Below are 26,881 nucleotides of genomic sequence, written 5' to 3'. Positions count from 1 at the left end.
AGCCCTGGCACAAAAGGATCAGCTGACATCATGTAAGTGATTCTCTCATTAACACAGGTGTGAGTGTTGGCGAGGACAAGGTTGGAGATCACCCTGTCATGCTGATTGAGTTTGAATAACAGACTGGAAGCTTCAAAAAGGAGGGTGGTGCTTGTAATCATTGTTCTTCCTCTGTCATCCATGGTTACCTGCAAGGATCTGCAAGGATCCTTGCTTTGCACAAAAATGGCTTCACTGGCAAGGATATTGCTGCCAGTAAGATTGCACCTAAATCAACCATTTATCGGATCATCAAGAACTTCAAGGAGAGCGGTTTGATTGTTGTGAAGAAGGCTTCAGGGTGCCCAAGAAAGTCCAGCAAGCGCCAGGACCGTCTCCTAAAGTTGATTCAACTGCGGGATCGGGGCACAACCAGTACAAAGCTTGCTCAGGAATGGCAGCAGGCAGGTGTGAGTGCATCTGCACATCTGCACAGGGATTGGCCTGCTGAGGGTTGGGATAAAATATTTTTCTCTGATGAATCCCCTTTCCGATTGTTTGGGGCATTACATTTACATTTAAGTCATTTAGCAGACGCTCTTATCCAGAGCGACTTACAAATTGGTGCATTCACCTTATGACATCCAGTGGAACAGTCACTTTACAATAGTGCATCTAAATCTTAAAGGGGGGGGGGAGAAGGATTACTTTATCCTATCCTAGGTATTCCTTAAAGAGGTGGGGTTTCAGGTGTCTCCGGCATCCGGAAAAAAGCTTGTCCGGAGAAGACCAGGTGAGCGCTACCATCAGTCCTGTGTCATGCCAACAGTAAAGCATCCTGAGGCCATTCATATGTGGTGGGGTTGCTTCTCAGCCAAGGGAGTGGGCTCACTCACAATTTTGCCTAAGAACACAGCCATGAATAAAGAATGGTACCAACACATCCTCTGAGAGCAACTTCTCCCAACCATCCAGGAACCGTTTGATGACGAACAATGCCTTTTCCAGCATGATGGAGCACCTTGCCATAAGGCAAAAGTGATAACTAAGTGGCTCGGGGAACAAAACATTGATATTTTGGGTCCATGGCCAGGAAACTCCTCAGACCTTAATCCCATTGAGAACTTGTGGTCAATCCACAAGAGGCGGGTGGACAAACATAAACCCACAAATTCTGACAAACTCCAAGCATTGATTATGCAAGAATGGGCTGCCATCAGTCAGGATGTGGCCCAGAAGTTAATTGACAGCATGCTAGGGCGGATTGCAGAGGTCTTGAAAAAGAAGGGTCAACACTGCAAATATTGACTCCTTGCATCAACTTCATGTAATTGTCAATAAAAGACACTTATGAAATGCTTGTAATTATGCTTCAGTATTCCATAGTAACATCTGACAAAAATATCTAAAGACACTGAGGCAGCAGACTGTGAAAATTAATATTTGTCTCATTCAAAACTTTTGGCCACGACTGTACTTCCCCAGAGTCAGATGAACTCATAGATACCATTTGTATGTCTCGGTGTTCAGTTTGAAGGAAGTTGCTAGATAGCTTTAGCGCAATGACAAAGTCTAATAGACTTCCAGTTATTGCTCTAATGCTACTAGGGCTTCATTGGCAAAATCTCAAACTATCCCTTTAAATCAAATACAATTGTGAAGAAAGCATAAGGCATTATAAGGAGAAATTATGTTCATGTAATGTATACTCAACAAAAATATAAAACGCAACATGTAAAGTGTTGGTCCCATGTTTCATGAGCTGAAATAATAGATCCCAGGAATGTTCCAAAGCTTATTTCATATGTTGTGCAGAAATGTGTTTACATCCCCATCCACCTGACTGGTGTGGAATATCAAGAAGCTGATTAACTTATTATGGCTGCGGCGGCAGTATTGAGTAGCTTGGATGAAAGGTGCCCAGAGGTGCCCAGAGTAAACGGCCTGCTCCTCAGTCCCAGTTGCTAATATATGCATATTATTAGTATTATTGGATAAAAAACGCTCTGAAGTTTCTAAAACTGTTTGAATGATGTCTGTGAGTATAATAGAACTCATATGGCAGGCAAAAACCTGAGAAGAAATCCAAACAGGAAGTGAGAAATCTGAGGTTGGTATATTTTCAACCCAGGCCCTATTGAATTCACATTGGGATGTGAAAGAAGTTGCACTTCCTAGGGATGTCAATCATCTTTAGAAACTTGAATGGGGCTTCTACTGTGTTGTGGGATTGAATAAGAGCTGAATGAGTCAGGTTACTGGCAGAGAGCAATTTCCTGGTCGCGCGCATTCCACATGATATCGACTTGCTCCTCTCGATACAAAGGAATTCTCCGGTTGGAACATTAGTGAAGATTTATGATAAAAACATCATAATGATTGATTCTATACTTAGTTTGAAATGTTTCTTCGACCTCTAATATAACTTTTTGAAGTTTTTGTTCGAAGTAATGCACGAGCGTTTGGATTTGTATACCTAACGCGCTAACAAAAGAAGATACTTGGACATAAATAACGGACATTATCGAACAAATCAAGCATTTATTGTGGAACTAGGATTCCTGTGAGTACATTCTGATGAAGATCAAAGGTAAGGGAATATTTATCATGTAATTTCTGGTTTCTGTTGACTCCAACATGGCGGCTAATTTGATTATTTTTCTGAGCGCCGTCTCAGATTGCATGGTTTGCTTTTTCCGTAAAGTTTAAAAAAAAAAAAAATCTGACACAGTGGTTGCATTAAGGAGAGGTATATCTTTAACTTGTATTATCATCTACATTTATGATGTTGATTTCTGTTGAATCAATGTGGTTATGCAAAATCACTGGATGTTTTTAGAGCTAGGGAATGTAACACGCTAATGTAAACTCAGATTTTTTTATATAAATATGAACTTTATCAAACAAAACATACATGCATTGTGTAACATTAAGTCCTATGAGTGTCATCTGATGAAGATCATAAAAGGTTAGTGATTAATTTTCTAACTATTTGTGCTTTTTGTGACTCCTATCTTTTGCTGGAAAAATGGCTGTGTTTATTTTGTGGCTTGGTGGTGACATAACATAATCGTCTGTGGTGCTTTCGCTGTAACATATATTTGAAATTGGACACTGTGGTGGGATTAACAGCAATATGACCTTTAAAAAGGTATACGATACATGTATGTTTGAGTAATTTTAATTATGAGATTTCTGTTTTGAATTTGGCACCCTGCACTTTCACTGGCTGTTGTCATATCATCCCGTTAACGTGATTGCAGCCCTAAGAAGTTTTTAAACAGCATGATCATTACACAGGTGCACCTTGTAATGGGGAAAATAAAAGGCCACTCTACAAATGTGCAGTTGTCACAACACAATGCCACAGATGTCTCATGAAGCAGGGTCTAATTGGCATGCTGACTGAAGGAATGTCCACCAGAGCTGTTGCCAGAGAATTTAAAGTTAATTTCTCCACCATAAGCCGATGTTTTAGAGAATTTGGTGGTATGTGCAACCGGCCTCACAACTGCAGACCACATCTATGGCGTATGGGCAAGCAGTTTGCTGATGTCAACGTTGTAAAATGAGTGCCCTATGATGGTGGTGGGTTTATGGTATAGGCAAGCGGAGGACAACAAACACAATTGCATTTTAATCGATGACAATTTGAATGCAGAGACACCGTGACGAGATCCTGAGGCTCATTGTCGTGCCATTCATCCGCCGCCATCACCTCATGTTTCAGCATGATAATACATGGCCCCATGTCGCAAGGATCTGTACACAATTCATGGAAGCTGGAAATGTCCCAGTTCTTCCATTGTCTGCATACTCAGACATCACCCACTGAGTATGTCTGGGATGCTCTGGATCGACGTGTACGTCAACCTGTTGCAGTTCTCGCAAATATCCAGCAAACATCGTACAGCCATTGAAGAGGAGTGGGACAACATTCCACAGGCCACAATCAACAGCCTGATCAACTCTATGTGAAGGAGATGTGTCGCGCTGCATGAGGCAAATGGTGGTCAAACCAGATACTGACTGGTTTTCTGATCCATGAACCTACTTTTTTAAAAAGGTTTATTAAAAAGGTATCTGTGACAAGTCATGTAGGTATAGGTATAATATTCCCAGTCATGTGGAATCCATAGATTAGAGTTTAACCTCTCTAGGATACATGAGACGGTAGCATCCCACCTCTTCAACAGCCAGTGAAACTGCAGGGCGTCAAATTCAAAACAGAAATCCCATAATTAAAGTTCCTCAAACATACATGTATTTTACACAATTTTAAAAGATACACTTGTTGTAAATCCAGCCACAGTGTTTGATTTCAAAAAGGCTTTACGACGAAAGAAAACCAAACGATTATGTTAGGTGAGTGCCTATTCACAGAATAACACAGCCATTTTTCCAGCCAAAGAGAGGATTCACAAAAAGCAGAAATATAGTTAAAATTAATCACTAACCTTTGATGATCTTCATCAGATGACACTCATAGGACTTCATGTTACACAATACATGTATGTTTTGTTCGGTAAAGTTCATATTTATATCCAAAAATCTAAGTTTACATTGGCGCCTTACGTTCAGAAGTTCCAAAACATACTTTGATTTTGCAGCGAGCCACATCAATTTACAGGAATACTCATAATAAACATTGCTAAAAGATACAACTGTTATGCATGGAATTTTAGATGCACTTCTCCTTAATGCAACCACTGTGTCAGATTTCAAAAAGCTTTACGGAAAAAGCAAACCATGCAATAATCTGAGTCAGTGCTCAGAGTGCTCAGTCAACAAAAGTCATAAATAGCATTATAAATCTTCACTTACCTTTGCTGATCTTCGTCGGAATGCACTCCCAGGACTCCCACTTCCACAAGAAATGTTTGTTTTGTTTGGTAATGTCCATCATTTATGTCCAACTAGTTACTTTTGTGAGCGTGTTTGGTAAACAAATCCAAAGTCACGAAGCGCGTTCACTAAAAGCAGACGAAATGTCAAAAAGTTCCATATACCAGTCAGTAGAAACATCTCAAATTATGTATTGAATCAATCTTTAGGATGTTTTTAACATAAATCTTCAATAATGTTCCAACTGGAGAATTCGATTGTCTTCAGAAGTGCGATGGAACAGAGCTCCCTCTCATGTGAACGCGCATGGTCAGCTCATGGCAGACTTTACTTATTCCCTTCTCCTTCGGCCCCACTTCACAGTAGAAGCATCAGACAAGGTTCTAAAGACTATTGACATCTAGTGGAAGCCTTAGGAAGTGCAACATTACCAATATCCCACCAATATCCTCAATAGGAGCAATTGAAAATCGACTAACCTCAGATTTCCCACTTCCTGGTTGGATTTTTTCCTCAGGTTTTTGCCTGCCATATGAGTTTTGTTATATTCACAAACATCATTCAAACAGTTTTAGAAACTTCAGAGTGATTTTTTTTTTGTAGCAGGCTGTTTACTCTGGGCATGCTTTTCATCCGGATGTGAAAATACTGCCCCCTACCCCAAATAAGTTAATGCATTTATTTAAATTGACTGATATGAACTACAGTTCATATCAGTCAATTTAAATAAATTCAGTAAAATTTAAATAAACTCAGTAAAATCTTTGAAATTGTTGCATGTTGCATTTTCTTTTGTTTGTTCAGTATAGATCAAGTGCAAGTAATTTTGACATCAAAATGTTGGTCTACCTCAGTGATCGCATCCAGTTCTCTCTGCATTTCCTTTAAGATCTTACTATTGTCTTTCTCAAAGCCCTTCTGGCATCGGTTCAGCAGCAGCTTGCGGAAAGGTAATGTCACTCCGGGTACTTTCAGCTGAAAAGGCAGGATATGTTGGAGGTAAAACTCATTGAAGGTTGATTGGTTGTTATTGTGTCAGAGAGAGCAAGATGGACAGAGAGAAGGAAAAAGACAAAAACAAGTAATTTTTTGTGATCACCTCTGGGATTAAGACAGTGAGAAATAGACAGAAAACTTTAACATGTAGACTTACCCCCATGAGTTGGTGATGGTGGTACACCTTGGCGTAGACATCAGCGTAGGTAGGGTATTCAATGGCATTCTTATATATGCGGTCAATAATGCCCTTGAGTTTGTCCTCTGTGTCAATGGTAAATGCACTCACTACCTTCATCGACTGATGGAAGTTCTTAGGAGTCAGCCTGTCCAGGATGTCATCCATTTGTGCATATATTTCCTCTGTCTTCACTGTATCTAGGTCCACAAAGTCCTCCTTCAAGTCATAAATCAGGAGGCAGGTGGGGAGTAAACAAACAATATAGAACCAGGAGATTATTACTAAACACACCTGTTCTGGACAGATCTTACCAGGTCCTTTTCTTCCACCTCCTGTCTGTCAATAGAAGTGATGGCTGTGAGAGAGGGCGAGAGGAGAGAGAGAGAGAGAGAGAGAGAGAGAGAGAGAGAGAGAGAGAGAGAGAGAGAGAGAGAGAGAGAGAGAGAGAGAGACAATCTGGGATAGGTACATCAATTTTAATTAAATTATAAATATAGCCATTGATTCTTCAGGAGCATGAGATAGAAATGCCATGTGAGCTTCAACTTTCTTATTCTAACACAAACCAAAATATGAGCTTATATAAAAACTTGTTTGTAAATCAACACATAGCTTCAGAAAACAAAACACAATCATTTTTATCTCATGGATGGTCAGTCCTTGTCCTCTATAGCACTGGCTAAGAGGTTGAGAGAAGTTAAATTTCTCCAGCTCCATCCCTCAGCTGTTTATCCCAAAAGGTGGCTGGTTGACCAGTTGTTGCCCCCGATAAGCTAGAGGTCTTTGGGCCAATTGTGCTGTAATGGTAATGCTTAACTGTATGGTTCCAGCATTTCTTCAACTGTTGAAAAATAAATAAAAAATAATGTTATGTCTGAAGGAATCTGGTTTATGCTAAAACAAATAGTACAGCTATAATGCTTAATGAGTACCTACTTCATAAAACATCTTAAATTGTCTCTTGGAGGTATTTTCAAATAGCTTTTGGATTTTAGTGGCATATATCCTCTTCACTTTTCCAAAAGCCTCAGTGATGCTGGGCAATTTCTACAGACAGACAAATAAACATTCAGTAAATCAGAAACCGTACAAATCCAATTCAGAAAGACAGTAAATACACTGATGAAATGGTAAAACACAAGGTGTCCATATAAATAGTTACAGTGAAACCTAAGAGCCCATCATCATTGTCTCTGATTGTATTCACCCTGTGTGTTACAAAGTGGGGTTAAAAATGGATTAAATCTTCACTTCACTTCAAAACAATCCTCATCAATTTACACATAATACCCCATAATGACAAAGCGAAAACATAAGTATTCAGACCCTTTGCTATGAGACTTGAAATTGAGCTCGGGTGCATCATGTTTCCATTGAGCATTATTTTCAATAACTTGGAGTCCACTTGTGGTAAATTCAATTGATTGGACATGATTTGGAAAGACACACACCTGAATATATATAAGCTCCCAAAATTGACAGTGCATGTCAGAGCAAAAACCAAGCCATAAGGTCGAAGGAATTGTCCGTAGAGCTCCGAAACAGGATTGTGTCAAGGCACGGATCTGGAGCAGGATACCAAAACATTTCTGCACCATTGAAGGTCCCCAATAACACAGTGGCCTCCATCATTCTTAAATGAAAGAAGTTTGGAACCACCAATAATCTTCTTAGAGCTGGCCACCGGGCCAAACTGAGCAATCGGGAGAGAAGATCATTTGTCAGGGAGGTGATCAAGAACCCGATGGTCACTCTGAAAGAGCTCCAGAGTTCCCCTGTGGAGGAATCTTCAAGAAGGACAACCATCTCTGCAGCACTCCACCAATCAGGCCTTTATGGTAGTGGCTACATGAAAGCCACTCCTCAGTAAAAAAAAATATGACTGCCCGCTTGGAGTTTGCCAAAAGGCACCTAAGGGATGATGAAATCAACATTGAACTCTTTGGCCCGAATGCCAAACGTCACGTCTGGAGGAAACCTGGAACCATCCCTACGGTGAAGCATGGAGGTGACAGCATCATGCTGTGGGGATGTTGTTCAGCAGCAGGGACTGGGAGAATAGTCAGGAATGAGGGAAAGATGAACGGAGAAAAGTACACAGAGATCCTTGATGAAAACATGCCCCAGAGCGCTCAGGACCTCAGACTGGGTTCACCTTCCAGCAGAACCATTTATTTTTACCTTTATTTTACTAGGCAAGTCAGTTAAGAACAAATTCTTATTTTCAATGATGGCCTAGGAACAGTGGGTTAACTGCCTGTTCAGGGGCAGAACGACAGATGTGTACCTTTGTCAGCTCGGGGATTGAAACTTGCAACCTTTCGCTTATTTGTCCAACGCTCTAACCACTAGGCTACCCTGCCACCCTAAGCACATAGCCAAGACAACGCAGGAGTGGCTTCGGGACAATTTTCTGAATGTCCTTGAGTGGGCCAGCCAGAGCCCGGACTTGAACCCAAACGAACATCTCTGGAGACCTGAAAATAGCTGTGCAGCGACGCTCCCCAACCTGACAGAGCTTCAGAGGATCTGCAGAGAAGAATGGGAGAAACTCCAGTACAGGTGTGTGTCACGCCTTGACCTTAGAGATCCTTTTAATTCTCTATTTGGTTAGGTCAGGGTGTGACTAGGGTGGGCAATCTGTTTCCTATTTCTTTGTTGGCCGGGTATGGTTCCCAATCAGAGGCAGCTGTCTATCGTTGTCTCTGATTGGGGATCATACTTAGGCAGCCTTTTTCCACCTGTAGTTGGTGGGATCTTGTTTTTGGTACTGTGCTGTTTAGCCCTACTAGACGTTACGTTTCATTTTGTATTTGTTGTTTATTCAGTGTTCATTTAATAAATTAAAATGTGCGCCTACCACGCTGAACCTTGGTCCGATCTTTCCATCGATGAGCGTAACAGTGTGCCAAGGTTTGAGAAGCCTTGAGGAGACTCAAGACTGTAATCGCTGCCAAAGGTGCTTCAACAAAGTACTGAGTAAAGAGTCTGAATACTTATGTAAATGTGATAGTTCCGTTTCTTTTTTTACATTTGCATAAAAAACATTTTATACATTTTGCTTTGTCATTATGGGGTATTGTGTGTAGATTGATGAGGGGAAAAAACAATTTAATACATTTTAGAACAAGGCTAACATAACAAAATGTGTAAAAAGTGAAGGGGTCTGAATACACTGTACGCATGCATGCGCCACTCAGGGCTCCCTAGTGGCATAGCGGTCTATTACTATACCTTTATTTCAACAAGGAACACAGACTGAGACTGAGGTCTCTTTTACAGCTGGGCCCTGCGTATACATGTTTACACATACAGTTTAGGTACAATGATTACAAAAACTAAAGACAAACAAAACGATCACAGATAACACCAAAAAAAAGAAAGTACAGCAACATATTTCATTTACACATAGGTTGCTCTACTAACAGCACAAGAACTTGCATTACCTGAAAGCCATACAAAAATAAAAATGCTCCAATAAATATTTAAAATGAGCAAGGGGGACAAGAGTCTCAAGTTTACATTTAGTCTGCAGGCTATTCCATAGGCAAGGAGCGTAACAGGAAAAGGCAGCCATACCCAACTCTGTGGAAATCGCATGGGCCTCAAGTGTAATCCATGCTTGAGACCTGGTTTTAGGAATTCTAATTCTAATATTGATGAGTGATGATAAATAAGAAGGTAGCTTATTCAGAAGTGCTTTATAGACAAACACGAGAGGATGTTGTTCTCGTCTCACGACTACGAAGTCCAACCCACATTATGATATAAAACACAGTTCTGTAGCTAGCACCCGTAATAAACCTAAGTGCGCAATGATAAGTAGCATCCAGCGATTTAAGTGTTGATGCCTTAGCATGCATGTAAATAATATCCCCATAATCTATAACAGACATAAAAGTAGCTTGCACAATTTGTCTTCTATTTGTAGAGGACAAGCATGTCCTGTTTCTATAGAGGAAGCCCAGCTTGATTTTTAGCCGTTTACAAAGTTCATCAATATGCATTTTAAAACACAGTTTATCATCCAACCATGTCCCTAAGGATTTATATGCAGAGACCTGATTAATTCGAGAACCATCTAAGCTCGTAAGTGCAAGTGTATTTTCAACCAACTTTTTGAACCTATTAAAAATCATAAAATGTGTTTTCTTTGCATTTAAAACAAGTTTCAGCTGTATAAAATACCCTTGTAATATCTTAAAATCTGTCTCCAATAATGACAATGCTTGGTCAGCCATTGAAGCGATAGAGTACATGACAGTGTCATCAGCATATAAATGAATTTGACACTTTCTTACCTCATCACCAATATTGTTTATGTAAAGAGTGGACAGTAATGGACCAAGTATAGAACCTTGTGGGACCCCTTTAACCAACTCCAACGGCTGACTGGATGTCATCGACTCTAACAGCCGGACTTCTATCCTTTAGATCAGGGGTCCCCAAACTTTTTCCTGTGAGGGCCACATAACGTTTCCCTTCTCTGATGGGGGGGCCGGTGTCAGTTTGTAACAGAAAAAGTGTGACGATCGTAGGGGAGCTTAAAAAAATGTATTGTTTTCCAGAAAGCCACACATAACCAAATAACCCTTTCCAGGTTCTTTACAGAAAAAAAGTCAGGAAACAAATAATAACACTATTAATGAAATAAATAATAACTAAATAACCCTCTCTGAGTTCTTCACTGAAAAAAACAGGAAATAAATAATAACTAAATAACTCTCTCTGGGTTCTTCATAGAAAAAAAAGCCATGGAACATTAACTTTCTGTCGTGCCATGCACAATCTTAACAGATAAAAGTTCAGCTCAGTTGTCAGAGCAGAATCTCTCTGACACATATGAGCAGTCTCTTAAAGTTCTTGTGTTCCTTCCTTATAATCCTTTTGTAGGTTCCAGTAGGCTTGTAGACACCGCTGTTTGCAGCTCTCTCTCATCAACTTCCCTGTGAAAACCACAAAAGAAGCAGGTTGAGAAACTGAACTAAGTGATACAGCACCTACACAGAACAATACATTTCACTACCAGTATGGTTGTAAAGATGGATTTTATCCCAGTAGATTTTATTATGATTATATTTGTTTATGCTCAGAATGACTCATTCAAGTCAGAAAAGTGAGCTTACCTATGCATGTTCATCAGTGTGAACTGTGGGCCTGCATCTGGCTGGTGAGAAGTTGAATATCAGGTTCCATTCTAGTTACAGCCAGTCTCAAGCACTGATGCAAATGTTCATCTGTCAATCTTGATCTCATCGGGGTTTTCAGCAGTTTCATGCGAGAAAAGGTTCTCGCAGATATACGTGCTGCCAAAAACTGTGGACATTTTCATTGCGTGTTTTTTGATGTTTGGATATGTGTCGTTTGGGAGGGCGGCATAGAAGTCAATGAGACTGTTGGGCTTGAATGCGTCTTTCAGAACATCACAGTTCTGTAACTCAGCCAACTCAAACTGATATGAAGGCTGGGCTTCATCAATGTCGGCAACAAAGGGGTTCTGAAAAAGACGGATTTCTTTTGCATGAACATGTAGTTCACTGAATCGCACACCAAACTCCGCCTTCAGCATTTCCAGTGCTTCCACGCACTTTTCAGCTGGGAACGGGACCGCTGGGTTCTCTGTCGACAGGTTTTGGGTAGCAGGAAGATGGACGAAGTTGCGCTTTTTCACTTGTTCCAAAAGCAGCGCTAATTTCACCTCAAATGCTTTTATGTGTGAATACATGTCGCAAATGAGTTTCCCCTCGCCTTGTAGCTGCAAGTTAAGGCTGTTAAGTATTTCTGTCACGTCTGTTAAAAATGCGAGGTGCCATTTCCATTCTGGGTCGATCAGCTCTGGGACCGTTTTGTCTTTTAAATGAAGAAATGCGTTAATTTCGGGTAGCAGCTCGTAAAAACGCCTCAAAACTCTGCCCCGGCTCAGCCATCGGACCTCTGTGTAGTACAGCACATCTCCGTGCGTAGACTCCAGTTCAGACAGGAATTCTTGGAACTGCCTGTGTTTAAGTCCCTTTGCTCTGATGAAGTTTATGCACGACACCACAACCTTCATTACAGAATCCCACGTCAACACTTTGCAGCACAGTGCTTGCTGGTGAATTAGGCAGTGGACTCGTAGCGGGGCGGTGAGACCCCTTTTTCCAACTCCCGGTTCATGCGTCCTATTAGACCGCGAGTTTCGCCCACCATGCTAGGAGCCCCGTCAGTCGTGATGCTAGCTAGCTTTGACCAGTCCAGGTCCAACTTCTCCATGGTTTGGCACACTTTGTCAAAAATATCCTCTCCCGTTGTAGTCCCTTTGAGACTTTGGAGGGCTGCCAGCTCCTCGCATATCTCAAAGTTTGCGCTAAATCCACGAATAAAAATGAGCAGTTGCGCTGTGTCTTGCACGTCCGTGCTCTCATCCAGTGCTAATGAAAAAAAGTCAAATTCTTTCGTCTTCTACTGCAGCTGGGCATATACATTACTCCCGATTTTCTTCAACGCGTCTGGTGATTGTACTCGCCGACAGACTTACGGCATTAAATGCATCTTTCTTCTCGGGACACACCTCCTCCGCGACAGCATCCATACATTTCTTAACAAACTCTCCGTCAGTGAAAGGCTTACCGCTTCTTGCTATCAGTTTAGCAACCCGAAAGCTGGCCCGAACGGATGCCTGGTTCAGCTGAGCTTGGCGTACAAATGTATTCTGCTGAGATAGTAGTCCACTTTTTAGCTTTGAGAGTTTGTCTGCTCGTATTTGGCCTTGCAAGCTATCGTACTTGTCTTTGTGACGGGATTCATAGTGTCGGCGAAGATTGTATTCTTTGAATACCGCCACCGTCTCTTGACAGATGAGACAAACAGCCTTTTCTTTGCATTGAACAAAAAAATAATCGTTTGTCCACTGCAGGTTAAATACCCTGCATTCTGAATCAATTTCTCTTACCTAACCTTTTCGCCATTATTCCGTTCTCTCTTTGACAGGGCCGGGCCTAGGATTTTTTTTCTGGAGGCCAAATAGGAAAAAAAATCGATAGCGTCTCTGGTATTGTTCAGAGGGCCGGGCCAAATGTGCTGACGGGCCGTATCCGGCCCGCGGGCCGTAGTTTGGTGACCACTGCTTAGATTGTTTCATGACTAACGACAGGCATCCAGTCCCAGTCCTATTGACGACAGCTTACCCAAAAGTATCGCATGGTCTACAGTGTCAAAAGCTTTAGATAAATCTATGAACAAGGCGGTACAGTACTGGGTCTAAGGCACTGCCTCTCAGTGCAAGAGGCATCACTTCAGTCCCTGATTCGAATCCAGGCTGCATCACATCCGGGCGTGATTAGGAATCCCACAGGGGGACGCACAATTGGCCCAGCGTTATCCAGGTTTTGTCCTACATTTTTTTTTTTTTAAATCCCAGCCACCGTCCTTGTAGGAGGCCTTTTGCCTTCCTTTTGCCTTCTGTCATTGTAAATAAGAATTTGTTCTTAACGGACTTGCCTAGTTAAATAAAATAATAATCCAGTCAGGCCTTTAGAGTTTACCATTTCGAATTTTGGGGTTTTGTAGGCTAGACTTCCTACTTTGTTATTTAGATTAATGGATTAAGCCTTCTTTCCCTAAGGAGTCATTCTGATTTTGTTCCCAATGATCAGTGCTTTAGTTTAACATGTCACTGTCCAGCAGTCCACGTTCTGAACTTGCGATGCACCTGACTGACCATGTTTTTCTGTGAAATAGCCTTATGATGTGAACATTTGAAAATAACCAATAACCTGCCTAACCAGCCCGAGGAGGCCTATAACTCCATTCCTATTCAGAGTTTATAGAAATTAATTGAATTGGAAAAGAGCCATTATCAGGATGGTTATGCCAGGCTACTAAAGCAATGCATGTCTGTTGAAATTTGAAATATATCCAGCTGCACTACTACTCAGCCAGTCAGTACTGCTCATATCGATGCTACATAGGCCGTTTTCAAAACGAGAAGTTGCTTTTAGGGGAAGTCGCTCTTTAAAGACCTAATGTGTGGTTTTGAGTGGTCTCAAGACCACTAGATGAAGAGTCCATGGGCCCCTTCTTCAGTTGTAAGAACCTCAAGTCAACTTTTAAACTTGAGTAAAATAGAGTACAGTATAGCATAGTACTGTAGAATACAGTACAGAACATTATAGACATCTATGTTTTGGCCAATTAGATGTCAAAGTTTGATATCTTGGAGGATTTAAGCCCCCCTTCTGGCTATGAATCTCAATACTTTAAAAACGTTCTCCTGAAGTGTGCACTTGTCCACATGGTGGTCCTCTGTAGCTCAGTTGGTAGAGCATGGGACATGCAACTTTAAAATGGAGATAACCTCAATGGCGCTGCCCATGCTGTCACAGATGCCAAGATAAGAAAGTGTTTTAAAATGTTTTTATTACAAAAATCATGAATTGCTTTATTTTCAAACTTGAAGTTTAGGAGTCTGGGGCAGTTTGGGACAGCCACCTTAATATAAACAGGGGTATAAACAATGACTTTGTACAATATTAATTTAACAATATGTTTTTTAATGGCTTGAATTGCATTAGAACACATCATTATGTAAATAAATGTCCCATGTTTGAAGAGTTGTTTGTTGTTTATCGTTTTTGGGGGGTGGGACTAATTTGCACCACTTCTGTAGATTCACCCATATACATACTTCACCCCTCATTCTTCAAAATGTTATATTTTTTACATTGTAGAATAATAGTGAAGACATTAACTATGAAATAACACATATGGAATCGTGTAAGTAACCCAAAAAATGATGTTAAACAAATCAAAATATATTTTAGATTATTCAAAGTAGCCACCCTTTGCCTTGACAGCTTTGCAAACTCTTGGCATTGCCTCAACCACCCTCACGAACAGTCTTGAAGGAGTTCCCACATATGTTGAGCATTTGTTGGCTGCTTTTCCTTCACACCGAGGTCTAACTCAAACCATCTCAATTGGGTTGAGGTCAGGTGATTGTAGAGGTCAGGTGATTGTAGAGGCCAGGTCATCTGATGCAGCACTCCATCACTCTCCTTTTTGGTCAATAGCCCTTACACAGCCTGGTGGTGCGTTGGGTCATTGTCCTGTTGAAAAACAAATGATAGTCCCACTAAGCGCAAACCAGATGGCATGGCATATCGCTGCAGAATGCTGTGGTAGCCATGCTGGTTAAGTGTACCTTGAATTCTAAATAAGTCACACAGTGTCACCAGCAAAGCACCATACCTCCTCATCCATGCTTCACGGTAGGAACTACACATGGAGATCATCTGTTCACCTACTCTGCATCTCACACAGTGGTTGGAACCAAAAATCTCAAATTTGGACATATTTCCACCGGTCTAACGTCCATTGCTTGTGTTTCTTGGCCCAAGCAAGTCTCTTCTTCTTATTGGTCCTTTAGTAGTGGTTTCTTTGCAGTAATTTGACCATGTAGGTCTGATTCACGCCGTCTCCTCTGAACAGTTGATATTGAGATGTCTGTTACTTGAACTCTGTGAAGCATTTATTTGGGATACAATTTCTGAGGCTAGTAACTCTAATGAACTTATCCTCTGCAGCAGAAGTAACTCTGGATCTTCCGTTCCTGTGGCCGACTCTTCCGTTCCTCATGAGAGCCAGTTGCATCATAGCGCTTGATGGTTTTTGTGACTGCACTTGAAAATCTTTCAAAGTTCGTGAAATATTCTGGATTGACTGACCTTTATGTCTTAAAGTAATGATGGACTGTCGTTTCTCTTTGCTTATTATTTGAGCTGTTCTTACCATAATATGGACTTGGTAATTTACCAAATAGGGCTATCTTCTGTAAACTACCACTACCTTGTCACAACAACTGATTGGCACAAACGCATTATGAAGGAAAGAAATTCCATTAAAATGAGCTTTTAACAAGTCACACCTGTTAATTGAAATGCATTCCAGGTGACTATCTCATGAAACTGGTTGAGAGAATGCCAAGAGTGTGCAAAGCTGTCAAGGCAAAGGGTGGCTATTTTGAAGAATCTCAAATATAAATATATTTTGATTTGTTCAACACTCTTTTGGTTACTACATGATTCCATGTGTTATGTCATAGTTTTGATGTCTTCACTATTATTGTACAACATGGAAAATAGTCAAAATAAAGTAAAACCTATGAATGAGTAGGTGTATCCAACTTTTGACTGGTACCGTATATGGAAATATTACCCACTGCAAAATAATCCAAGGGGGTGAACACTTATGTAAAGAACGATATGTATGACTACCAATACAGAGAAGTAATTGCTATTGGTTCAAACTGATCGAAAAATGTTAACTTCTTAATATCAATGGTCAATCTGTCTTTTGAAAACCTGTAACACTTTATTAGAGAGCTCCTGATCTTACCTGGAAGAAATGGGGGACGTCCTCTATGTGTGGAAGCTGCCTAGCCTCTGTTTCAGTCATCTTCAGCTCATCAAGCTCCTTCTCGAGTGTCTGTATGAGTCCCTCAGCCTCACTCACCATCTCCTTCTCTTTGGCTTGGATCCAATTTGATGAAGAACCTCTCACCATCCTCCAGTGTAGCCTGAGATAAGCACTGTCAAAAGACATAGAGCGAGAAAGAGTCGGCCATTTCAATGGTGTTTGTCTCAGAAAGTTTGGTAAGCATCTGCTTTGTTCCGACTCTCCACACTTCCCCCAAAGTATGGACTTGCATACTCCCTGTCTTGATTATAATTGAAATGCATTGGCTGGAGGGAGTTAAATCCATCATTGTTAAATCCATTACGGGGAGTGTGCAACTGTACACTTTGGGAGAACGGTGGAGAATAACGGAGCCATGGGATGAATATCAATTGTACTTGCTTGATTCCTCATTGAAGGAGAAGAAACTCCGGACCTTATACAGTATGACGTGATTCACCTGACAGGACCAGAGTTTTTCTAATCAGGTCACATGGTTAAAAACACTTTTGGAAAAACTTCTGGCCTTGGGGAAGATGAAAACCCCGTCAAGCTGAACTTGTTCATATGAATGATCTTTTAAAAGCAGGACTGGGGAGGGGGGGTGCATAATATGTTAGACTACGCAGCTTCTGATGTAAGTAGCTTAGTTGATTAAACTGAAAAATAGTCTTGTTTCCATGCAATATAGCATGTCAGATCGCAAATGTATAGGTGTATAGGCTGCCACGTGTATGTAAGAGTTTTTGCTTGTTTTTGTTGGGAGTGATGTGTTATCAGCTTGTTAAATAAATACCAGAGCAAAGTGGAGAGCGCGACTTGAGCTTGTTGCGTTGTGCCCGATATGCGCAACCTGTGATTTCCGTGAATCTGATTTGTCAAGATATGCAAAGAGCCTGCAGCAGCACTGCAATGTGTAGGTCAGAGAAAATGTTCGAGAGTTGACAAATCATGAGGCAAATCGGTAACAAAAAAAACAGAACTTTGCCCCTCTTTTTAACACTTAACTCTGTGCAATAGAAATTCTTATTTTCGTTACAAAACGTTTTTGCAATGGAATCCTGATGGCTGACCTTTAGAGACTCCACTTCCTGTCTCAGTTTCTGTAGCTCCTCCTCTCTCTCCTGGATTATCTGCTGGCATGTTTTAAAGGGCACACTAACCTTTTTCTGTGGACAAACATACAGACAGTTGTAATTGGCATCACACAATGGACCAAAACATATCCCTTTGTGATACATACATCAGCATGGTCTTTATTCAGGTTGAAATATGTCTATCTAAACCAGCTGATGGGTAAAGCCTGCAACATTTCTATGTACCGCTTATCCTTAGCCTATTACGGTATCCCATGAATACCTTCTTGGTCGACCGCCCTGCAGAGTCTGTCTCATGGTCTTCAGCTTTCAGTTTATCATCATGAGGACATACATTCTCCTGTAGTGGGGTAAATATGCTAACCAGCTCCTGTTGCTTCATGGGTGATGACTTATAATGAGGCCGCAAAACAGGTTCCGTATGTGCAGGTCCAGTGTGATCGTCAGCATCATCGTCAGCTTGCAATCTGATCTTCTCCATCTTTTCAGCAAGCTGGGGTATTTCGTTCTAGAGAGAAAATTCGTACAACCACCACCACCACCACACACACACCCCCCACCACACACACAACATTATTAATATTACATAAAAAGACAATGCAATAATTAATCAATTATAGAACTTTACAGAACTGTAATTCCTGAAATGGATGCATATGTAGCAGTGTGATGTTGTTCCCCTAGATTATGCACCAAGTTACACACAAGGACCAATTCAAATAGACAAGGTCAAGAGAGGATGTTAATAATTTGATAATAATAATTATTATTCAGTGTATTTTTTTAATTGAATTACAGCTGCATAGCTAATGTTTTTCTTTGGTGGTGTACACTTTTTCATATCAATATTGTACATACATGTGATTGTAAAAGTTTTGTATATTTCGGTTTGGTCCATCGCGGGTTATCTGTATTTCCATACCCCCTTATTGTTCTGTTTTGCCTGACCTTCAGCTAACAAGGTATGTTGTCCTTGGCTCCGAAATTGTTTAATATAAAACCTCATAATGTTACACAATGTACTGTTATGCTACCATAAGTTTGTTACAATGTGGATAATATAAAGATTTATGTTAACAAGTTTCACAAAGCTTGCTAACTAGGGTATATATTGTAACTTGTGAGTACTTGGGACAGTGTTTGAGTGAGTGTCCATGTGCTTGCGCAGGTGCCTGAGAGCTAGGACTGCGCTAAGGGTTAACATAATGTGTGTTGTCTCTTCGTGTGCATCTATGTCTTTTATTTTGTCTGAATTATGTTCTGTATCATTTTACTTGTATTGTATGGTGTGCTGTTTTGCATTGAATGTGTGCACACAGCACCTGTTATTTCCTTTTGGGGCTCTTTTGCCTGATATTCGGCTAGTAAGGTGCCTGAGAGCTAGGACTGCGCCAAGGGTTAACATAATATGTGTTGTCTCTTCGTGTGCAGGGAAAATAAAAAAATAATTCAACCAGCAGACCTCCAGTTGTGGCAGCGTCCTAATTAAAAGTACACAATGCAGAACGAACCACGCTACACATACAAACTACATATTACGGCTTTAGAGCACAGAGCAAAAAGAGAGACAACCAAGACGTTAGATATGGATGTTAAAAGAAGAATAACTGGTCATACCTTTCGCGGGTTATCCAAGTGGAGAACATGTCTGTCAACGTATCTTAGACACCATCATTCCTATCCTTAAGTTCCAGCTGAGCACTGTTCCCTTACAATGGTGTGGCAACACTCTAATTGACTGCATAAAGACTTAAAGGTGTGCAACTCTCACCGCTGGGTAGAGCAGAATGGCCGAGACCTTTATTCATGCTTTTGTTTTCTAAATTTAAAGTCTAAGAGCCAGGATTTCATTTGCATTTTCTTACTGTAAGCCTCTTTGTTTGTACCTGGCTCCTGTGCATTTACCTTTGAATCATTGCCTATGCCCGACTCCTTAGACCAGGGATCAGCAATTAGATTCAGCCGCGGGCAGATTTTTTTCTCTTTATAGGATGGTCGGGGGGCCGGAACATAATTAGTATTAGTGACTGAAAGAAACCGGACTAAAACATTAATTTCAAACCTTGCTTACATTTGTATATGATCACGTGTATCTATTATGCGTGGAAACACTTGAACAGATTTCCAAAATTAAAATGACTTAGAGTTGATCTCCTGGTGTTTTTACAGTTAGTCATGTGCCCAACAATAAAAACAGATTTTATGAATAAAATGTAATTATAAATAAAAGACCTGCCAGTTGGAGAACACTGCCCTAGAAAGTGTTAAACCCTTTGCACTGTAACAGTTGATTAAAGGCAAAACCTGTAAGATTTACAACTGTTTTCCATGTCTGGTCATTGGCATTTGACAAAAAAATTGCAATCACCTCTGTGAGAGACAGACAAAATACAGACAGACGGAGAATTGTACAGATACAGACTTACCCCCATGAGGTAGTGGCACATGTTAGCATAGACCACAGAGCTGGCAGGGTGTGATATGGCCCTCTCATATATGAGGTCAGTGATGGCCCTCAGTTTGCCCTCTGTGTCATGTTTTGTCTTATATCATCTTGTCATTTTGCTTTTCCTTCTGTTCGTTTTCCCCCTGCTGGTCTTTTTAGGTTCGTTCCCCTTTTTCTCTCTCCCTTCCTCTCTCTCTTCTCTCTATCGTTCCGTTCCTGCTCCCAGCTGTTCCTATTCCCCTAATCAATCATTTAGTCTTCCCACACCTGTTCCTTATCTTTTCCCCTGATTAGAGTCCCTATTTCTTCCCTTGTTTTCCGTTCCTGTCCTGTCGGATCCTTGTCTATTGTTCACCGTGCTGTGTTTGTGTATCGCCCTGTCGTGTCGTGTTTCCCTCAGATGCTGCGTGGTGAGCAGGTGTCTGAGTCTGCTAAGTTCAAGTGCCTTCCCGAGGCAACCTGCTGTTCAAGATCGAGTCTCCAGTCTGTTCTCGTCATTACGAGTGGAAATTGTGTTTTTTGATTGTATTTTACTTTACTGGATTAAAGACTCTGTTTTCGCCAAGTCGCTTTTGGGTCCTCATTCACCCGCATAACAGAAGGATCCGACCAAGAATGGACCCAGCGACTATGGATTCTCTCTACTCTACTCTCGAGTTCCAGGGAGCGATGCTCGGCAGACACGAGCAGGAATTGTCTGCTGCTCGACATGCCGTTGAGACCCTGGCCGCTCAGGTCTCCGACCTCTCAGGACAGTATCAGAGTCTTCGTCTCGTGCCACCAGCTACTTCCGGGTCTTCCGAGCCTCCGGAACCTAGGGTTAATAACCCACCATGTTATTCTGGGCAGCCCACTGAGTGCCGCTCCTTTCTCACCCAGTGTGATATAGTTTTCTCTCTCCAACCCAACACATACTCAAGAGAGAGAGCTCGGATTGCCTACGTCATATCACTCCTTACTGGTCGGGCTCGGCAGTGGGGCACAGCTATCTGGGAGGCAAGCGCTGAGTGTACTAACAATTATCTGAACTTTAAAGAGGAGATGATAAGAGTTTTTGATCGTTCAGTTTTTGGGAAAGAAGCTTCCTGGTCCCTGTCTTCCCTATGTCAAGGTAATCGATCCATAACGGATTACTCTATAGAGTTTCGCACTCTTGCTGCCTCCAGTAACTGGAACGAGCAGGCGTTGCTCGCTCGTTTTCTGGAGGGACTCCACGCTAAGGTTAAGGATGAGATTCTCTCTCGGGAGGTTCCATCCAGCGTGGATTCTTTGATTGAACTCGCTATTCGCATTGAACGACGGGTAGATCTTCGTCACCGAGCTCATAGAAGAGAGCTCGCGTTAACTGTGTCTCCCCTCTCTCCGACACTACCATCTTTCCCCACTGACTCTGGTGTTGAGCCCATGCAGCTGGGGGTATTCGCATTTCGACTAAGGAGAGGGAACGGAGAATCACCAACCGCCTCTGTCTCTATTGCGGTTCCGCTGGTCATTTTGTCATTTCATGTCCAGTTAAAGGCCAGAGCTCATCAGTAAGCGGAGGGCGACTGATAAGCGCTACTAGACGGTCCTCTCCGTCAAGTACCTGTACTACTTTACCGGTCCATCTACGCTGGACCGGATCGGCAGCTTCCTGCAGTGCATTAATAGACTCTGGGGCGGAGGGCTGTTTTATGGACGAAGCCTGGGCTCGGGAACATGACATTCCTCTCAGACAGTTAGGGAGCCCACGGTCATGTTTGCCTTGGATGGTAGTCCTCTCCCCAGTATATTATATGAAACACTACCTTTAACCCTCACTGTATCTGGTAACCATAGTGAGACCATTTCTTTTTTGATTTTTTGTTCACCTTTTACACCTGTTGTTTTGGGTCATCCCTGGCTAGTGTGTCATAATCCTTCTTTTGATTGGTCTAGTAATTCTATCCTTTCCTGGAACGTTTCTTGTCATGTGAAGTGTTTAATGTCTGCTATTTCTCCTGTTTGTTCTGTCCCCTCTTCTCAGGAGGAACCTGGTGATTTGACAGGAGTGCCGGAGGAGTATCATGGTCTGCGCACGGTCTTCAGTCGGTCCAGAACCAACTCCCTTCCTCCTCACCGGTCGTATGATTGTTGTCCTGTTCTCTTCAAGAAGCGTTTTGCATCCGCTCCTATCCTTGTTGCACCTGACGTCACTAAACCGTTTATTGTTGAGGTTGACGCGTCGGGGGTGGGCGTGGGAGCCATTCTGTCCCAGCGCTCCGATACTGACGATGGGGTCCACCCTTGTGCGTATTTTTCTCATCGCCTGTCACCGTCGGAACGTAACTATGATGTGGCTAACCGCGAACTGCTCGCCATCCGTTTAGCCCTAGGCAAATGGCGACAGTGGTTGGAGGGGGCGACCGTTCCTTTTGTCGTTTGGACTGACCAAGAGAACCTTGAGTACATCCGTTATGCCAAACGACTGAATGCGCGTCATGCTCGTTGGGCGTTGTTTTTCGCTCGTTTCGAGTTCGTTATTTCTTATTGCCCGGGTACTAAGAACACCAAGCCTCATGCTTTATCCCGTCTCTTTAGTTCTTCTGTGGCTTCTACCGATCCCGAGGGGATCCTTCCTGTTGGGCGTGTTGTCGGGTTGACTGTCTGGGGAATTGAGAGACAGGTTAAGCAAGCACTCACGCACACTGCGTCGCCGCGCGCTTGTCCTAGTAACCTTCTTTTCGTTCCTGTTTCTACTCGTCTGGCTGTTCTTCAGTGGGCTCACTCTGCCAAGTTAGCTGGCCATCCCGGCGTTCGGGGTACGCTTGCTTCTATTCGCCAGCGGTTTTGGTGGCCTACTCAGGAGCGTGACACGCGCCGTTTCGTGGCTGCGTGTTCAGACTGCGCGCAGAAGTCTGGTAATTTTTTTTCTGCTTCTGCTCCTGGTCTTGCTGGGTCTCAGTCTGTTCCCTGCCATCGCATCTCTCCTGTTCTTGTTCCTGCCCTTGCTGTGTCTCAGTCTGTCCCTAGTTGTTACTCTCCTGGCCTGTTTGGTCCTGTTTGCTCTAAAGTTTTCAGTTCTCTACCCGTGTCTCATTTTTTTTTTTTAGAGTAGTACCCTAGTTTCCCTTTTTATCGTTTTTCGTTACGGTCCTGAGGAGAGGAGTTGGGTTCTTTCTCGGGACGTGCTGGACCGTTTGATCTATGATTTCCTCCGTTGCCGCCAGTGTTCCTCCTCGAGAGCGCCAGGAGGCGCTCGGTGAGTGGGGGGGTACTGTCATGTTTTGTCTTATATCATCTTGTCATTTTGCTTTTCCTTCTGTTCGTTTTCCCCCTGCTGGTCTTTTTAGGTTCGTTCCCCTTTTTCTCTCTCCCTTCCTCTCTCTCTTCTCTCTATCGTTCCGTTCCTGCTCCCAGCTGTTCCTATTCCCCTAATCAATCATTTAGTCTTCCCACACCTGTTCCTTATCTTTTCCCCTGATTAGAGTCCCTATTTCTTCCCTTGTTTTCCGTTCCTGTCCTGTCGGATCCTTGTCTATTGTTCACCGTGCTGTGTTTGTGTATCGCCCTGTCGTGTCGTGTTTCCCTCAGATGCTGCGTGGTGAGCAGGTGTCTGAGTCTGCTAAGTTCAAGTGCCTTCCCGAGGCAACCTGCTGTTCAAGATCGAGTCTCCAGTCTGTTCTCGTCATTACGAGTGGAAATTGTGTTTTTTGATTGTATTTTACTTTACTGGATTAAAGACTCTGTTTTCGCCAAGTCGCTTTTGGGTCCTCATTCACCCGCATAACACTCTGTGTTAATGGTGAACTCAGTTATTGCATTCATTGATTGCTGGAAGTTGTTTTGAGTCACCCTATCCAGGATGTCATCCATTTGGGCATACAGTTCCTGTGTCTTCCCTGGCTCTGGATCCTGAAACTCCTTAAAGTTATAAGTTGGGGGCAGGTGAGCCAGTCACATACAGACATTCAAATTATCAGCATGATATCACCAATAATATTAAATCAGGAGGGTATTACTGAACACACATGTACAGACTGTGTACATACAGTGGTTCCTCTTTTAAAACTTGCAGTGTACTGCGGCGCAGCTTGCATGGTGCTGCAGAATTCTATGGCTTGTTATTTAAGTGTGCACCACTGGTATCATTAATGCTAAGTTAGTGCTACTTTGACCACCAGAGGGCATCTTTGAGAAGCATTTGATAGCCTTCAATAACATCTGTACTAGACAATGCGGGCGCGCGGGAGACTAGGGTTCAATTCCCAAGAATTTGTTCTTAACTGATTCTTAACTGTTATTTCACAGTTGTGATGTATTCACTGTTATTCTACAATATGGAAAATAGTAAAAAATAAAGAAAAACTGGAATGAGTAGGTGTGTCCAAAAATTTGACTGAAACTTGCTTAATTCATTTGCTTAATGTTATGGTGTTTCTATTCCAAGGAAAACGAAAAACCCTCTGGGTTTCCATTAGGATGAAACCGAAATCATGGCGCTGTACAATGTTATTTTAATGTTAAATTGGGATTACAGTACTGGGCTATTTAGCTAAAAATCCAGTCTCCTGCGGGCACGCGGGAGTCGGGTTCAATTCCCTGATGGGGAGGAAAGACTTGGCTGTCCTTGTGAATTAGATTTTGTTCATAACTGACTTGCTTAGTTAAAAAAAGGTTACACTAAGAGCATAACATTTCTACACCCTAATTTTCTAATTCTAGTCTAACTAATACCCAAACTGAGATTCAGTGAAAATAAAGATCTTATTGATTTATCAAGACCAGTCACCATGCTTGTCTCAGAGCAGCACAAAACGGTGCTAAAATAGTTGAAGGCCTTTGCTTTAAATCCTATTGCTTCTATCTTCAATATGCTCTTTAAATAAACAAGACCTACACCACTTTTAACAGCACATTACTCAACACTAGTGAGAATCATGTTGCCTACGGTAGGCCTACAGTATATTGAAAAATATGATGTGACTCTCTGCCAATAATTGCATATAGACAATTGGAGGATATTTCTGTAATCCAGTGATATTTATTCCCATAGTAATTCGTTATGGATCCATAACTAAATAAACATTGGCATTTTGAAAGAGTATTTCTTATCATTATTTTATTAATGAAAGCATAAAGATGCCATTATTAGTTACATTGTTTTAGTTTGAACGTGCAGACTGGCACTAAGAACAGAACAGTGGGAATGTTTCCCAAGTCAGCGCCATTATTAGTGCAATGCCCCTTAAAATGTTACCAGTGTGGTGCCACCCCCCCCCTCTCCTCCCTTCCCCATGGGCTACGTCCTTCTTCTGTGCGCAGCTTGCTGCCCATGCCGTGCCCCCTGTCCTCGTGCCTTAAACATTAAGTGCTTTCAGTGGATACAGCTGGAGAACTGCAAGGCAGTCCCATTGTGACCCACTTGGGTGCCATGATCAATATGACCAACATATATTGTCCTGCTAATAAAAGGGTCAATAATATATCTGTGAGAATATCCAACAGGCTTTTATATAATTATAAATTAATAATAATAATTGCTTTTTTTTAAATAACAATATTTTGGAGATGATTTTGTTTTCAAATAACATAAAATGAGCGAGAAAAAGGAAATTATTGAACATGGGGTGAGACATTGTTAGTAATTTGTAAATAAAGTCAGTTTGTTATTTAGAATGATTTATTTCTGTTTTTAAGAGGGAGCAAAACCTACTGTCATCTCTTGCATCTCCCAGTCAAGACCGGCACGGGTATTGAACCAGCATCTAGCAACACAGCTTGTGTCTTAGAACATTGTGCCATTCAGGCACTGTACAATGTGACCTGTCGGGAGTGGCCTACAGTAAAGAGCGAAATGATCCTAACAAAATAAAGTAATAAAAAGGGTAACAACAGTTTTAGTAAGTAATAATGTAGTCGTGTACAATTACCAGTTTCTATTTAGGTTTATGTCACCCATTCATTGTCAGTTAGAGACACAGTAGGCCACAAAAGCACAATCAGTGCTCTAACTCCCCCTTGCTCTGGTCTGGAGCAATGAAGTTGTGATGCAGGGTACCATACCACAAATGACCTCTTAGTCCAGCGGTGTAAGCTCGCAACTTTTAAAGGGAGGAACCACTGTACTAACTTGCCAGAGCTTACCAAGTCCTGTCCGCTGGAAGAGGGAGCTGGTGATTGGGCTTCTTGTTTGCGTGTCTTGCGCCCACTCATCTTTTTCTGTTGGCAAACACGCAGTGGTATTGAGGCAATAACACTGTGGTATTAGAACAATATTCTCTGTGTGATATACACTCTTCCTGAATCTTGGATTGTTCTTGAACTGTGTCTCTGCCTGTTCTGGTAGATGGATGGGGTCTGTGTAATCTTCACATGACCTCCAAAGTACATTGTACAGGCTACAGCCAAGTCAAATTTCTTTCTACATCTACTCTATGTAGTTGAGTCACTGTAGACAGGAAATAGTTATTGTCCATACCTTGTTCATGCTGACCAGGTGCTGATTTCTCAGCATCTCCTCAGTATGTTTCCTCAGTATTTCCTCAGTATATGACTTGGAGTATATGACTGTTTCCAGATCCAGTCTCATCAGCAGTCCAGTCTTTTCTACTTTTTCCACCACTTCATCAAGATTGGTGTTTGTATATAGCGCAGGTCTTGGGGTGTATGTCTGTCTGCACTTAAGGCAGATGTAGTAGGGATCATTTTGGTGATCCTGAACCCAGTTACCAATACAGACTTTACAGTAACTCTGTCCACAGGGAATACTCAGCGGATCCAGTTAACCTACACAGATTAGACAATTTAACTTTTTTTAATTCAAAAGTTCTATAGTTTCAGCCACCTTACTACAGCGAATTCGATACATACCAGAGTGTTAGATCTTTGCTATTACTACCAAGACTCGGTGTAATCTACTGCTGTCTCAGCTCAGCTGTTGGT

General features: G+C 41.9%; 1 protein-coding gene across 8 annotated transcripts in view; it reads right to left on the bottom strand.

Moving 5' to 3' along the window:
• Window positions 1–26,881, bottom strand: part of LOC123991046 (eukaryotic translation initiation factor 4 gamma 3-like) — a 28,176-nt gene extending 1,295 nt beyond the window's left edge. The window contains exons 1-11 of one of the 8 annotated variants that reach the window (XM_046292183.1): window positions 26,810–26,880; window positions 26,418–26,725; window positions 26,084–26,158; window positions 17,897–18,040; window positions 17,509–17,604; window positions 16,376–16,568; window positions 6,938–7,048; window positions 6,819–6,842; window positions 6,313–6,356; window positions 5,978–6,217; window positions 5,674–5,799 (exon numbers count right to left, since the gene is read on the bottom strand). In XM_046292183.1, coding sequence (XP_046148139.1) covers window positions 5,674–5,799; window positions 5,978–6,217; window positions 6,313–6,356; window positions 6,819–6,834 — 426 coding nt within the window. In that variant the 5' untranslated portion in view covers window positions 6,835–6,842; window positions 6,938–7,048; window positions 16,376–16,568; ... (3 more) ...; window positions 26,418–26,725; window positions 26,810–26,880. The other 7 variants (XM_046292182.1, XM_046292181.1, XM_046292184.1 and 4 more) reach the window with 7 other exon arrangements.

The sequence above is a fragment of the Oncorhynchus gorbuscha genome, linkage group LG12, assembly GCF_021184085.1.
Source record: "Oncorhynchus gorbuscha isolate QuinsamMale2020 ecotype Even-year linkage group LG12, OgorEven_v1.0, whole genome shotgun sequence".
Classification (NCBI taxonomy): Eukaryota; Metazoa; Chordata; class Actinopteri; order Salmoniformes; family Salmonidae; genus Oncorhynchus; species Oncorhynchus gorbuscha.
This window is presented reverse-complemented; position numbering and strand designations above follow the sequence as displayed.